General features: G+C 31.4%; 1 protein-coding gene across 1 annotated transcript; it reads right to left on the reverse strand.

Moving 5' to 3' along the window:
- Positions 1-809: 809 nt before the first annotated feature.
- Positions 810-2,688, reverse strand: LOC105632304 (homeobox-leucine zipper protein HAT4). The gene is made up of 4 exons (XM_012214651.4): positions 2,405-2,688; positions 1,780-2,090; positions 1,490-1,569; positions 810-1,390 (listed from the first exon to the last, which is right to left on the reverse strand). Exons 1-4 carry the CDS (start codon positions 2,553-2,555, stop codon positions 1,051-1,053), a joined length of 882 nt encoding a protein of 293 aa, XP_012070041.1. The 5' UTR covers positions 2,556-2,688; the 3' UTR covers positions 810-1,050.
- Positions 2,689-17,042: the final 14,354 nt, after the last annotated feature.

Raw genomic sequence — 17,042 nt, forward strand, 5'->3', positions numbered from 1 at the left:
CAAGAAGTCGTTTCAAAAGTCTTTTCTTCCTTCTTGACCACGAGTTTACCGGTTTAAGATTATATTAATGTTGAATAACTTTTAATGTTTTGATCAGTAAAATTTTAAACGCTATTTTTATAGCGTTTAATAATATAATATTTAAATTCATTTTTAAAAATTAAAATAGCGTTTTATAAAAAGTAACTTATATAATGTTTATTATTTAATATTTTATAAAAAGCTACTTAAACAGCTACATTATTAAAACACATAACCGTTATCACATGGTTTAATGTGGTGAGTGAGGTTTGGATACTTGAAAACCACTATGTAGACAAAGAAACATAAAGCAAGAAATTAAGGAATGGATCATTTTGTCAAACATAGTTATCATTATCATTATAGCAATTCTCAAACCCACCCAAAAAATTAGGATTCTGTTTTCTTATTTATATAGTAATTTCAAATTAAACACTTATTTTTTTTTCTTTATAAGACCCTAAACATAGCCTACTAATAATTGTCCCCACAAAATCCCACTTTCTAGGTATAATATAAAACATAGAAACAAAGGGAGAGATTCACATTTATCAAACAATCATAAACTAATTAATTAATAATAGAGTTTAGAGCACAACTTTCCTTGACTAAATTAGTTACAATAGTTAATTAGAGATTGCACTTTTTTACATCCAAATTTCCTCTCCTTACCCAAAATTCCCAAAAGTTTCCATCTTTGAGTGGAGGAGGAGAAGGATTAGTGTTAATTAGCACTAAAAAAAAGATTAAAAACTAATTTTATGTTAACTTCCTCATGAAGAGATTGATGGGTCAATAATACAAAACATGAAGACCCACCAAATCACCTTACAACAGCCATATCTTAGGACTTTGAACACAAGAAAAATGCATGATAAGCTATTACAGTACTTTCATGCTTCCCCCCCTCCTTAATATATATAGTACACATTCCTACTACCTTTCCTAAGATAGGGTCATTTTAGTATATATGTATTTATATATATCATTTTCCAAATGACCAAAATACCCTCAGTTGGGGTTCGATAATTACGATCGAGGACGGAGGGCATCGAACGGTCCTGGTGTGATGGGACCAACAGCTGGGGCCCATGGGTTGATGGGAATGGGCCTATGGTGATTGTGGGCCATCTGCGGATGGGATCGTGGATCAACGGTCGATGATGCAGATGGTGGGACCGCAACACGCTCACATGAGGGGCACATGGTGAGAGTTGTGGGTGGGGTCATTTGCATGTAGAATTGTGGGGAAAGTTTCAGTGCTCTCAGTTCCTGAACTTCTTTTTGCAACCGTCTGTTTTCTTCAGTTAGATTCTCACAGCATCTCTTCAAGAACTCACAGTCAACCTCTGTCTGCTTCAACTTAGTCCTGTAAAAAAAAAAGAAGATTTTTACGGCTCAACCCGTAAGTAACGAAGCAAATTTCAAATACCGAAACTACCCTCAACAAGATAGAGTAATATCTCACCTTGCCCTTCTGTTCTGAAACCACACCTCCACCTGTCTCGGTCTTAGCCCCAACTGCTTAGCCAATGCCATCTTTTGCTTCTGTAAATAGTAAAAAATTAAAAACACACACTCGTCAGTTTCAATTACCAAAATACCCCTACCAGATAAGAACCCTCTGTTTTACTGTTTGGTCGCTAAGAAAACGCAGAAACCTCCGTTTTTATCCATTTTCTAAGCAACCAAACATGAAAAACCGAGTTTTTATAAGATCAGAGAAAGAGAAGGAAAAAGAGAAAAAGAAAAACTTACTGGATTAAGAGTGTTATGCTCTTTGAAGCTTTCTTCAAGAATAGCAGACTGATCTTTAGATAGCCTGAGCTTCTTTCTTGAGGTATCACCATCTTCTTCATCGCTGATTCCACGAGAGCAATCTCTTTCCATTTCACGTTCGTCTCCATTCCCTTCCCTTTCACTTCTCTTTCCACTTACACTTGATATCGTGCTGTTTGGGGAAGAGACGCCGGCTTCCTCCTCACAATCCGCCGTCGATGGCAGTCTGTTCACATCGATTCCTCTTAGGAACGATCTTGTGTCGGCCCGGCAAGAATCAGAGTTTGGATCTGCAAGGAAGAGATCGGTGAGAAACGGTTCTTGAAATTAATACAAAAGAAAACAAAATTAAAGAAACAAAAGTGGAGTTGAAAATGATTGATAAAGAAGAAAAATTTTTAAAAGTAGAGTGATGGATCTAACATGAAAAGGAAGGAAGAGAAAAAGAACGCTTATTTTAAGTTGTTTGAAAAGAAAGAAAAATTCTTTACATGTAGATGGAAAACCTTTACACTGTGTTTGTTTCTTGAGAAAGTGAAACAAAAAGGGAAGAAAAAATAGAGAGAGTAGTTCGAAAACTGGAAGCCAATCAAATCTAAAATACCTGAAGAAAGAAAAGTCTCATTCCACGAAGGTTTTTGAGGATTAAACCCAGAAGAAGAAGAATTAGGAACAAGATTAAGTTGTAAAGAATGATAATTCTGAGTAAAACTCAAACTTAAACTCAAACCCAAATCTTCTTTCTCAACCATCATCTTCTTCTTGCTTAATAATTCGTATATAGTTTTCAAGAACTCCTTTATCTCTAAGTGTCTAAAGAAAAAGGCTTTTAGAGAGAGAGAGAGAGAGAGAGAGAGAGAGATGAGTTGTGAGTTATGAGTTATGAGAGGATGGGAAGGGTGCGTAGGAGATTATATAGAAAGAAAAGAGAAATGGGAGTGGCGTGTGTGTAAGTATCAATCATGACTTGGTGTCAGGAGGCCAATTATCTCAATCATGGCTTTTGCCTCCCCAAAAAATAATACCTAACTCTAGTTTGTTTTTCTTTACTTGCGCCAATAACAATTTCTCTGCCCTTGTCTGTCTCCTTTTGATTCTTTTTTACTGTCTCTTTTATATAAAATTTTAACCACGGTGAATGGTAAATAAATACCAAAATACAAAGACTGTTTCTTTACTTACTTTGTTTGTTTCTTTTCTACATTTTTTTGTGTGTATACCGTAAAGTGTGTACAGTTTGTCAAGAAACTGCTCTGTTGACTGTTGACTATGCAAAAACAAAAAAGCAAAAAAATCATATCAATTTTGACCATATATAATTTCTTGCTTTAGATGAATATGGAGCATGGAATAAATACACTGGCTGAATATTTTTTTTTTAAATTCAGGGAATTAATGATGTTAATATGAAATAAGATCAACCTTTTTTTTTTTTTTTTTTACATGCATAAGTGCTAGTCAAAAAGAAATTCATTAATTTTGAAGTTACTTTCCCACCATAAATTGTTGACATCAAGTCTTTTCCTACAACTTTTTACGAGAGCGTAACATGCACCTTTTGAATTCCTAGATTTGATTTTATTATTATCTTCTTCAAATTCAAATGTGTAAGTACCAATCCATTAAATAACGAACTAACTCATAGCAATAAATACATTTCTTGTTAAATGTCAATAAATTCCACAATGCATACATATGCTCTATAGTTTACATGTATCTTTTTAACTATTTTTTACGTATTTTTACATCTGAACGATACAGTAACTTCATATTTTTAATTTATAATCTTACATGTAAAATTTATCTAAAATATAATATACTTTCACAAAGCGAATCCCTTAATCATGTGAAGAATAGTAGGAATGTAGCTAAATTATACTTAATGGGAAAAAAAACATTGCCAACCCACCAAACAAAAACTAATGCCAAGTAGATTAGTGTTTACACTCAATCCTCTTTCAAAATCCCATCTAAGCAAAAGCCAAGATGCGTATCACCGTGAATCTATATCATTAACCAAGTGGGCCACTTCTATATGCACCTGAAAACATCACCACATCATCACAATCCTTTTAACTTAACACCAACGACTATGATAATCAAATCACTGAAAACGAACGGCCAAGATCAAACATTTAGGAGCAGTGGGGTCATGATATCCTGTTGTTGCTACATAATTAGGGCCGGAGCCAGTTAAGACAGACAACCATCAAATCAAGAGTGGATGGGTGATGATTGGAAGCAGACAGATCAACTTTTGTTTTGATCATAAAAAAGTGGGTCCCGCATATCCCCCACCCCTCTTTCTTTTTGGAAAATCTTTTTCTCATGCTATTGGCACGAGGGTGTTATTACCGGACAAAGGCGTCGCTTTCTTTAACTTTTTTTTTTCTATTTTCTTGTAATAAAGAAGGAAACGCTTTTCATCTCACGGGGTGCAACTCTTCGTCGCCATCCAACGCGCGTGTTTGACACTAAATTGAAATCAATTGGCTTTTATCTCGTATTGCTTGTCAAAAGCTGTGTTGTTGACGAGTACAAGAGAGAGTAGTGCTCTGATGATACACTCGCGGTGCCTAGTAATTGTACATAAATTGTAAGATGGCTCGAGCCGAAATCGGTCCGATGGCTAAGATCTCATGGCTTGTGAGACCAAGTAAATCAACAACAACGGTCATGAACTCTCAAATATTAATGTTCAATAATTTAAAATAAATAATTTCAATTATATTTGATTTAACATATTTTTTTAACTTGCATACAATTAAGAATTATATTATTTTTAATGAAAATTGAAAGAGTAAAATTTACACCTAGATAAAAAATATAGTCAAAGTTAAGTCGAATATTTATAATATTAATTAGTTAAAATCTCAAATCATTTAATAATATTATATATTATATATAATATAACAGTAATATTATGAAATTTAATATAGCCCTGAATTAATATAATTAAGTTACGCCTAAAAGCATACTTTGCTGCAGCCGAGCCAAAGGCGGGTTTTGTGGTATGTGTGAGAGCAGAAGAAAAAACAATAATAAGAAAGAGACCGAGAGAGAGAGAAAGAGAGAAACAAGAAAAAAAGAGACAAGAGAGAGTGGAGTTCACGTGGGTTGAGAGGGTGCGGGAAATAAGGAAAAGCGTGGAAGAAAACCCCCCCCATTGCCTCCCTCTCGAACTCACGTGGACCAACATGTCTTTGCCTGGAGACACGTGCTCTCACACCCCTGTGGTCCCCACATTGTCTCTCCTATCTATCCCTCCCCCATTGTGGGCCCCTTTTCCAACAACACAGTCGTGCGTGTCAACTTGTCCCTCCACGCCCCGACCACTCACTTCTTCACAATCATTTGATCTCCCTCCCGGATTGATCCTTTACTCCATCACTATCTTTTCCGGCGCGTGCTATTCACCTCTATCATTCACGAAATGCCCAATCTGCCCATGGATAATGATCTAATCATTAAGTGCCTAATTATTATTAAAAAAAAAAAAAAAAAGAAAAAAGAAAGTTGCATGCTTTAATCATTGACTAAGTAAGTTGTTATTATTATTGCAATTTTCATATCTTAATTTTAAAGTTTTGATGACCCAATTGAAATTCTTAAATTTGACGCCCAAAATTTCTTGTTTCATGTCGGGGCTTTTATTGAAAATGGTGACTATATCATTAGGTTAGGAATGTGTCATTCAATTCAATTGGTGGGTCCCAAATTTTCTCTTCCTATTTACCCATTGACAATGAAATATATATAAAGCTTCAAACTAGTAATTGTTTCTTTTTCTCCTCCTATTATTACACATATATGGCATGTAACCATGAATCTTCCTTTACATGGAAGATGTAACGCCTTCCACTCATCATTTCACATTCAAAAAAAAAAAAAAAAAAAAAGCTTATTATTAAGTTTTAAAGTTTTGTTCATTTGGCTCCGATGGTCAACGGAGACTAGTATATTCTTAGATTAAAAATAATATTATATAAGATTTTTGATTTTATACGTAAGATATTGATTCAGCACGAGGTTAACATAATTTTTGAAATAAAAATTTTTATAATTTTAAATATTTAATAAGTATTTAATCGACATTATTTATAAATCATATAAAGTAATTAAATAAATTTAATTTTAAAAGTTAAAATATTTAATAAGTAAAATAAAAATTAAGGATGTTTTTTTTTTTTTAAATACATACATGAATTTATGTTGAATACTTGTGTGATGTCATGTCATGACATGAAATAATAGAGAGGGGAAATGACATAAAAACTAAATAATTACATTGAAGGAAGGAAGGGAGGGTGGCCCTATGCCTGAATGGTAAATCAGTTATCAGTATCATCATTTGAATTTTGACTTTTGATGTAGTTTTCAAAATGAATGCAACTTTCACTTTATAGGGAATAGGATAAAACTATCAATTATTGTCTACACAAACAATTAAATTCCACTTACTAACCTTGTCTTCCTAATAATTACCGCATGCCATTCTTACCTCTAACCTTGTCTAATAATTATCTTTCAATTGTAGGGCATACCTCTAACCTATGGGACAATACCAATTATTGGTCCTTATATTTCTTCATAATCCCTTTTTTCACCCTCTACCCAGATCCATTCAGACTTCCCACTACCTAGTACAAGGCTTTACCAATTCATGGAGTTGTAATGTTTTTTTTTAATTTTATTAAATACAATAAAATTCAAATTAATTTAAACCGCACATTATTTAAAATTCCTAAATTTTATTCTGAGAATAAAAATTCCTAAATCTCAAATTAAAAAAAAAAGAAGGTAAATTCATGAATCCAAAGACAATATAAGAGAATCTCAAATTATTAAGTAATGTGACTAAACAATAAAAATGAGTGTCCTTCCAAAAAATAGGGGAACTCTATTAGGAAACCAATAATTCTATAGTTGTCTCAATTAGACAGTCAACATGACCAAATTATATCCGTAATATATGCAATCCCAAACAAACTCACACTCACTGCCCACTCTCCACCTGACAAGTCTAAACAAACCCATAAACCCATCATCAACCGTTGGTATAATACACGCGCGATGAATTACAAGTGAAGGTTGTGCGATCATGGAATATGAGATATTATGATGGTGGTGATGATGATGATGATGATGATGATAAGAGACAAAATGTCGGGTGATGATTGTAGGTGTCCCCACAGGCGAGTGATAGCTGTCCCACGTGTCCCCTTTATATAATACTATAATAATAATTAAAATATTCTCTCTCAATTGGTTTATATAAATGGGCCAAACTGGACCTTCTAATCGAACTTAGCTTGGCCGTACGAGGCTCAGTCTCCATGTGATATGCACGTGAACTTGGCCCCCCTTCACCAAATGCTAATCAACTCGAACCGTTACCACGTTATCCCCTCTGATTGTCACTCATTTCATTCTTTTGTTTGTTTTTATGCCTTTTTTATTTTTATTTTTCTTAAATACTAAATAAATTATTCAAATAGTCCATGTATCATGGAAATTAATTTATCATATTTTTTTATTAAAAATTTTAATTTTTTGTTAAAATATTTTTTCAAAAATTCATATGTAACATAATTTTAATAAAAATATCTTATGATTAATTTGATTAAGATCATATCTTAGTCTTTTACCAATAAGGTGTAATCTTATTTTTCTTTTTATAAATATTATTTAAATTTATTAAATCTCTCTTTTTTTTATTTACATAATTGACGTCAAACAATTTTTATTATCCATAACAGTATTTCATATCTTCAATTTATGACCAATGGAAATGAGTCTGGAAAATTTAATAAAAAAGATTTATGTCAAAATCAAATTATAAAATTGGCAAATTTATTAGTCAAGATAATAAATGAATGAATATGTTTTTCATCATGGGACCCATTCTCTCCTAAGCCCCGTACGAGGCTTATTCTTCATGTGGATCGCACGTGAAACCGGACCCTCATCGTTGATTGTTTCTATCAGACAATTACCATGTTGTCCTTTACTGCATATGTAATCCAACAACGTTCGATCATTTGTGTTCTAGAATTAAATGGGCTAGAGTTTCAGGTCCCTTATTTGCGGGTCCTACTCTTTTTCTTTTCTTTTTTTTTTTTTTTCAAAACAACATTTGATTAAATCTGAATTTAATGGTTTTTATATTTATTTTTAAAAATCTAAATATTTAATAGAATTAACAATAAAAATTTACACTTGTATACAAAAAATCTTTGGTCCGATTTAACTCAAGTCGAACCCAGATTGGTACATAATATCATTCACATCAAGTGCAGTCAGTCATGTCCTTGATCATCATGGAGAATCTATACCATTTTTTTCTTTTCTGATTACTTTGCAACTTGCTGCCCACCTACCAAATTTTATATCAATTGGATTTATATTTGCTTTTTCTACTTAAAAAATCTTTAAAATAATTATTAAAGCTTTTAATAATAATAGAAAATGTCAAAAACCATCTTTTCTTTCTCATTTTATCTAACACTCTTTCTTTTTAATAATATTTTGAAATGATTAATATTTTCTTGCATATATATATATATATATGTTGACGCCAAGCTCAATTATTTAATTAGTTTGAAATCAACATCAGTTATCACTAAAGGGTCTTTCTTTCCCATATTAGTAAAAGATGAACTTGTCATTAATGGAAAATACTTTCTCTGCAGTGCATTTTTTTTTTCTTTTTGAAAAAAACTTTTCCATGTATATTGTATTGGAAGGAAAGGGCAAATTGGCCAACATCTTTTTATATCTTATTAATAATTAATTAAAAAGAGAGAGAGAGAGAGCATACGGAGATGTCTTTCTTATTCTCCTTCCTGTGTTTTTATAAATTAATTATAGTATTTGATTATGTCCTAAAAAGATGTACAAATGAAATTGCAATACAATATTTGATTACTCACGTGATAACTTGCCGAGGAAACATACTTTGACAGTTCATGGAAGGGATATAAATGTCTTTCTTTTTTAATTTTTTAAATAAATATAAGGGTACATATATTTTATGACCAATATTTTTTTAAAGCAAAATTCTAAAGAGAAAGAAATAGAACATACTATTTACTAAAATTATGGTAAATTCTTAAAACTTTAGATTAATATGCATCTTTGTTAATTATCAGTCTTGTATGTTATACGTGGTAAATTCTTTTTAATAATAAAAACTCTAAAAATTTTATATGGATATTTACAATCTAGTCCCTTAAACTAAATGAAAATAATTTTTTTTTTTAAATAACAGAAAATAAGAGGAATCGATTAATGTGATTGATACGACAGGGAGGTGTTTATCTTACAATACAGAGAAATCCACTCAAAAGAGAACGAAAACAACAAAACAAGTTTTATCAATAACACTCTTACGTGGGATGTGACTGTCTCCTTCATTTCATGTATGATTCATAATTTCATATGCCAAATTTCTAAAACATGAAAAAATAAAAAATCTCATTTTACATTTTACCTTTTCGTCCCTTACTCTAACAAATTACAACTACTAATTTAAACTTCTAAGACATACTTTAAATCTGGTTTAGCGCACATTAATATGATTATGATATCAAGATTTGGCTAATGACAAAATTAATGCATGAGCGCTGAAGCAAAGGACAAGGGCAACCGTGTAATCATAAGAAAAGAATGGGCAACCTTAGGCTCCCAGAACCAACTTGCGCATCCATTATTACCACTCATGTGGGTCCGACGTGGCGCACCATCCCCAATACAGCACAAAGACAGCAAAGCACACGTGTACTCTCGAAACCCCACACGTGCACTTTCGGTCAAAGTTACTATGTCTTTGCTGGATCTGGTCAACGGTCAAACCCCCATCATTCCTTTTTTTTTTTTTTTAATATCCCAATTGTATCCTCACATCTTCCTTCTCACCTCCTTAACCGGCGCCAGTCGGTGACCTCCATGTACGGACTGTTCCTCACCGTCCGATGATCATTAAACAATTCCACCCGTCGATCGAGAGATATACTACCACACGTGCTTGTGCGGACATTACCTAGAAGGAGGGGAGGTTGTTGTTTTGTGGGCCCGACACCATGTGACCGGCTGAGCTGGTCACCATGTGATTAACGGTTAAAACGAATCGCTTCTCATTAGATGGGAAAAAATTTTCAGTTAATCGATGTTTAGTTAAGCACCAATAGTTGGATTGCACGTGCGTTTGCATTGCATGCATTATAATATATTGAGCATTGACATTCATACCCATGGTCAATTATTCCCAAGTCATGTTTTCACGTGCGGATGCGAAGGGCAATATTGGAATAATGGATAATAAATTTCAGGATTTTGTTTGGAGAGCATGTTTGGTTGGCAGACTTGTATATTTTACAATTAAATACATTTGGAATTAGACATAACATAATAGCACATTACAATTTAATCATTTAGAATGATATAATCTTATGGTTTAATCAATATAAAACATTTTTATAATCAATAATTATATATAATATAATCCAACATTAACCTAATAATTAATAATAAAAGCCATTGCTTCAAATGATGAAAGTTGTATTCATCATAGTAATGATACGATGATTGCATTTTTTAGTACATAGGAAACCCACTTGAAGCTATATTATAAGTTAAAAATCTAGGAATTCCCACATCTTTTAATTACTTAAAATTATAGTAATTAGAGTACTAATTATGATTTGGGCAATATAACAAAATATATTTGCTTCGTTGTAAGCATGAGGGTTACCATTTTGATTTAAAAAATAATATACCTTAAGTATTATTATTATATATTACTTTCGTAGCTTCCTAGTAAGCGTATATATATATATATTATGTTCCCCATAGCCTTGGAAAAATAAAATTAATTTGGACAAGAACGTGGTCTACTTGAAATAGAAAATTAGGAGACAAAATTTAGCTGGCATGAAGCTTTTTTGATCATTGACACTTCACTAATTTGAAAGACCATATCATAGTTCATAGACACTTATTAATTAGGGTTTGGTATGCAAAATCTTATGTCCTTTTTATTACTTTTATAATTATATTTTATATGTAATTGCATCTTTTCTTACACTAATGATTCTTCCCTTCCATTTCTAATTATCAATTATTAATTTCTTGTTAAAGCTCTCAACTATGTAACTTTTCATTTAAGCAATTTTTTTTAGTCTGCTTTTTGAGACAGTTTAGTCGTTATTCAAATAGATATGAGTGTGGGATTATTACTAATTTAATATAAGGAAAATACTTATTTATTTCAAGTGTATATTCATTGTTCATGTGCTTGATTAATAGCTAATTTTTCCTACTTTTTATTTCTATTTTACCGGTTTTTTTTTTTTTTTACAATTAAGAAAACACACACATATATATATATATAGGAGGCGAGAATAGCATGTTGTATGGCATATGGACCAAGAATATGAGAGGGGAAACACGGCGTAATGCTCTCCGCCGCCCCGGGGCCGGGATGCGAGACCCGGCCCTAGTGAGCTAGGTGTGGGCATCAAGTCTAGTAAGAGGGACTGATGTCTAGGAGCTCTATGGACACTATAGGGCCGAGGGCCTATAGTGCGCATCTCTTCTCAAGTGAAGGTTTCGGTATAGGCAGGACTATACTGCCCGGGATGCCCGAAGGCATTGAGTCCATATACAGTAGTGCGAGATCCTTGAATATACATTGCGAGATGAGTCCCACAGTCGAAAAAGATGCTAAGACCCTTCGGATATGCATGGCTGGCCTAGGTTATGAGCTAAGTCTAGGCGCCACACGAGTGCCAAAGGCTTCGAGATTTTGGCACCGTGACATTTGTTACCCTTATGTTGTAGTTATTAGATTTGTTAGATCTATATGTACACAAGGTGTAAGTATTTTCTTAATATAAAAGTCTTGGACTTAAATAATAAAATTTGATTAAAAAAGTTCAAATTTTAATGTTTTGTATTTATTAAAATGAGTTGCATGATTCAAACATGGAAAATTTAAACAAAATAATTCAAAATGTATTGAAAAAGAGAAAAAATAAAAATAAAAATATCGAAGAATTTTATATTTTATAAAACTATTTGTGTTTTTCTATTATATAAATGTTTCATAAAATGAAGAATTTTCCTTCAAATTTATCTTTAAAAAATCCCTTAAATATTATATTTTCGTTTTCAGTTATTAATTTGTAAAAGTCATGCAGGGAAATGATTCTTTGTAGAAAGCTTAATTAAAGGAGTGTAAATGATTCTTTTTTTTGGTAAAGTTTTTTTTTATAAAACAAAAAATTTTAGTAAAAATGACTTTTTAATTTGCTTGCAGCTTTTATAATTTCTTTAATTTTATTTATTAATTCCTTAAATTTCAATTACCATTAAATCATAAAATTTCTTAGGATTCTATTACTTTTGTATCAGTTGTCATTTATATATATATCATGACATGTATAACACAAGCCTCAGCTATATATATTAAAGAGAATCTAATTCTTTTAACTATATCATATGTGGATGGTTCTATATTAAGTGGTTCAAGGAGAGAATGAGAAAAAATGGATCCAAATCTGATTCTTTCAACCCGACAATATACTTGAAGAATATAATTAATACATTTTTTTTTTATAACAATCCGTTCATGTCCGTATAACACAAATAATCGAACTTGCATGCTCACTTTTACAGCAGTAGATTTCACTTACCACTTCGATCAATATTTTATTAGTAGTTAATATCCTTTTTCACTGCAAAAATTTATTAAAAAGAGCAATGCATGATTTTAAAGCCTCAACTCATTATTTTTTATCAAATAAATCTAAATTTCTAATTATTATGTTAATCAATGTTATATGTTTTACGAACAAAATTTTAGAGAATAGTAGTTAATTGGGCCCTTAGGAGGCCTAAAAGGACTTCAAATTAAAGAGAAGCCCAAACCGGAAAAACAACCCGCGGAAAGTACCATATGAAGAAGCAAGGTCACGTGCATGAATAGACATATACCGGAATGTAATTACTAATTAAGGGAGGAAAGAAGAAATCAAACCCTACATTGCACGTGAAGCTGCAGGCACGTGCGGGCATGTTCTTTCTTTGCATGGGCCTAAGAAAAGAAAGAAGTGAGAATCTTGTTTCGCGAGATAGATGCTTTCTTAGTAGTGGCTGCCTTCACCAAAAAGGAAAAATGCAAAAGAAAAAGCATTAGTAAGATGTGGTGAGCAAGGTCCTCCAATTACTAGTACAACTTACAAGTACGACATATTCTTACACACTGAAACTTGTGGTCGAAAATACAGTACAATATAGGATGGGATTTATTCTATTGGAGGGAAATACGTTCTTGGTCCTTAATTGCTACTCAAGAGCGATGAACCCTAAAGTAATAACAAGAACTCATGGGGGGTCTATTCGACTAGATAATATTAGCCGTTTAGTTATTTTAATAGTGTTTATTTTAGCTTTTAGTTGATAACTGTTTATATAGTGTTTTTTTTAGTAAAAATAGTTGTTGTTTAACTTAAAATGAAAAAAATAACATTAGTCATTTAATTAGCTGAATTCGGAAGAAAAAAACAATGAATATAATTATTAAAAAAAATTAATTAAAATTTAAACATCAAACATTAAAAGCTAAATATTATAACGTTTAATGTTTCATAAAAAGTTTCCTCCGTTGATATAAGTTTTAGACTTTATTAAAATGTTAAAAGGTAGTTCAAAAGCAATTGTTAAAAAAGAGCATGGGAAGTAAATAATGAGTCTACGTATTAAGCCCACTAACCAAGCCCGCTTAAAAATAAGATTGCAGATTGTTGCCTGCCCAACTGATACGAGACCATAAAAAGTCCAATTCTCTTTCGGGTCAGGCCCACCTGAAAAAATGTATCATAGTCGAAAATCGAAATAAATAATAATTATTATATATAGTATTGGGCTATAAATAAAAATGTATAGTAACATGTAGAGGTTTGTCTAGCCTGTTACTTTAAAAATTTATTGAGTGTTTTTAAGCCTTGTTTTCTATTTTTCCGTTAGAAATTGTTATAAGATTAGTGAATTTCATTGTGATTTTCAATTACAACAATTTTGTTCTATATTTAATAATTAAACAGAAGGTCCTATCCTCCACTAATGTTTAGCAACTTGTATTAATTGAATTTGATTATTGAAATTTTAATTTTTTTTTCAGAAAAAAATAATTTATAATAATTTAATTGCATAAAATTGTTATGAATGATATACACATAGAATATTATAATTAGTGTTGAAAGTGAACTTTACCAAACCTCGTGAATGCCATCATGGAAAAATGACATACAAAGTAACATCGTCTGCAATATTCAAAAGGAACTTTTAAATTAATTGTTTAAAAACAGAAAAATCTATTAGTGAGTCAAATTTTTCACACTTGTCCAGACGTTGATGATTACAGGTATTACAAGTCAATCTTAGTATTATTGTATTAAAAGACATGTGCTTCATCAAAATTAAAATTGAAATTAAATAAATTATAAGAGGCCATATTTCTTTTGCTAGCCTTATCCCATAATCATCTTAGTTCAACAATATGAAGAGAAAATAATAATAATAATAATAATTACTTAGACTGATCATTTTATGACACCCACGTGAATTATTAATGTGGGACACTAACAATACATATCAATATTTGAATTCTTGATAAATAAATTGCTTAATTTATTACTTAATGAAGAATTAAAACATGAAATTTTATATAAGATTAATGACTTAAATAAATATATTTATTCCAATTTTATTGTCGGAGCAAAAAGATAAAAAAAAAAAAAAAAGATGTAAAATTGACTTTCTTTTTCATATATACAAATTATATTTATAGCATATATAAATTGCCCAAAAATACGTACAAACCACTCAATCTGCATTTATAGATTTAGTTAGTTTGAATACATTTTATAATTTATTTCCATTTAACTTTTTATAAACTGCTATTATAAATTCAATTTGAATAAATATTTAAAACAAATCAAAATATCAGTACCCGCTAATAACTTCCGTAAACTTCTAGCATCTAACATCATGAAAGATACCCAAATATACATAATTTTTGATTATCTAAAATCAATTTATGTAATAATTTTTTGAACACTTAAATAAAATTGATTAAAGCATGCACATTATTGAATTTTATACCTCAGATAGAAAAATATGATATTCAAAAAACTTTATAAATGATATTTATATTTTTTTGATTTCTATTCTAAAAGAAACAGTGAAAAAATGTAGTTTTTCATTAGAGACAATGAATAAATATACTTATAAAATATACAACTAAGATACCTTAAAAAATTTCTATATGATACTAATATTAATCGCTTAAAGGTGTCCTAGTAATGCAGAAAAGCTTCTCCAATTAGTACCCAACATTATAGAAAATCAACTTGACCCAACTCAGTACTACCGACAGATTCAAATTCAAAGATTAATCAAAGCATAATCACACCGCCAGTGCTGGCTCCCTCTCTATTCATTTGGTTTCATTATCATATCCTCAGTCAAAAGCTGATGTTTTTCCTTTTATTTATTTATTTATTTTAAATAATGATCTAATCGTGTTGACCAGTCAAAAGAGACTCAAATATGTCAATTGGAAGAAAGTTGCAATGAAATAATCCACATTATCTACAACGACTAAAACTTCATGTTATATGTAGGGGATGGTAGAGGCACTTGAACTCTTTGAAGAAAAAAATCGCAAACGAAAATGGGAACAAATTAGAGAACAATGAGCATATAACATCACAGTAAACAATTATCACAATCAAATTGATTCAGGAACTTGATACCTTGATATCATGAAAGGTAGAAAACGGCTTTCCATACTTCCGTTTCAACCTCTACCAGAACTGGCAGTTTTTAACTCATCTAGAGCCATGGAACAGATTTCTAAAAGCACTTGCAGCATGCGGATAGAAATTCTGCGAAAAATATCAATTCCACAAGTAGAATCTTACTTGTACTTAGAGCAGAGTGTAATGAACTTAGAATCCGCCAACCTTGACAATAAAAAAAACTCAAAGACAACATCCTATGATGCGTGGATTCTGGTACTACATAAAAAAATCACACTGTCAAATCCCACTTCACTGCCTAAGCATTTGCAGGAAAAATTAAAATGCCTCCAAAGAAATAATAACAAACAGAACAGATCCTTCCAAGAGTTATATAAATGCAAATAATCTTTCCTTCACCTTTCACTTTAAGTCCCAATTTCCGCAAAGATATATCAAAAGCACAAGAAGACCACTAGTGCAATGTAATCAAACATAGCATTTGAACCGAATGTATCAGTTTAGATGAGCACATGAAAATCATTGATAGAACTACTAGATAGTTCTTCTATCTTTTATACAATTGACTCGATCCTTTTACACATTAAGCTGAAATTATACTCTTTTCTAAATTCCAAATGGTTCCGAAAAAGCCAACTGAATATACCAAATTAATTTAATTGCATACAAAATTAGAATTCATAAAACATGCAAATCCTTGAGAACTAAAGCTGAAGAATCCGAAGGCATCCACCAAAAAACCTCACCACATTCTAAAGCTTTAGGCAGTCAGTCTTTAAAATGTCCTGAGACTTTGTCTATTAAGACCATATTTCTTGCAAAACCAGGAAAATTCACATATTCAGCATGAAAAAGTTAATAAAGAATTCGCAACAAGCATGGATATGATTAGTTTTGAGTGGCTCTGCCCCAATCCACATAACCTAGCTACTTGCCTAGGCAAAAGCCCAGGCAAGCATATCAAAAATTCCAAAACCAAGCATAACAATTGGCTGTCATTGCTCTGCACCTAATATTGTCTTCATCCTTTTGTATTCTAAAAATAGGTCATGATTGATAAAATTACTTCTCACCAAATAGCGAAGAATCACTTGTGACCGTTCTACCAGCTATGAATTTAAAAATATAACAATTTTAAAAGTAAAATACTATGATACGCTAGTATTCAACCTCATCAGGAATTTGACTCAATGAATCTCAGTTGATTGGACAACATGTCTTCCTAAACAAGTAAGCAAGTAGTGCCTCCAATCAGAAATCAAGCACTGAATTAAGTTTTGCAAACAAACAAGAAGCTTGTAATTCTGCCCCCCAACGATGTAGGGAAGCCTGTCAAAGATAGCAAGTAATCAATATATCAGATGCTTCACCAACAAATAAAATGAAAGCTCCCAAAAGCTCAAAACAATTTGACACAAG

The sequence above is a fragment of the Jatropha curcas genome, chromosome 4 (assembly GCF_041381405.1).
Source record: "Jatropha curcas cultivar XTBG-Jc1 chromosome 4, XTBG_Jcur_1.0, whole genome shotgun sequence".
Taxonomy (NCBI): Eukaryota; Viridiplantae; Streptophyta; class Magnoliopsida; order Malpighiales; family Euphorbiaceae; genus Jatropha; species Jatropha curcas.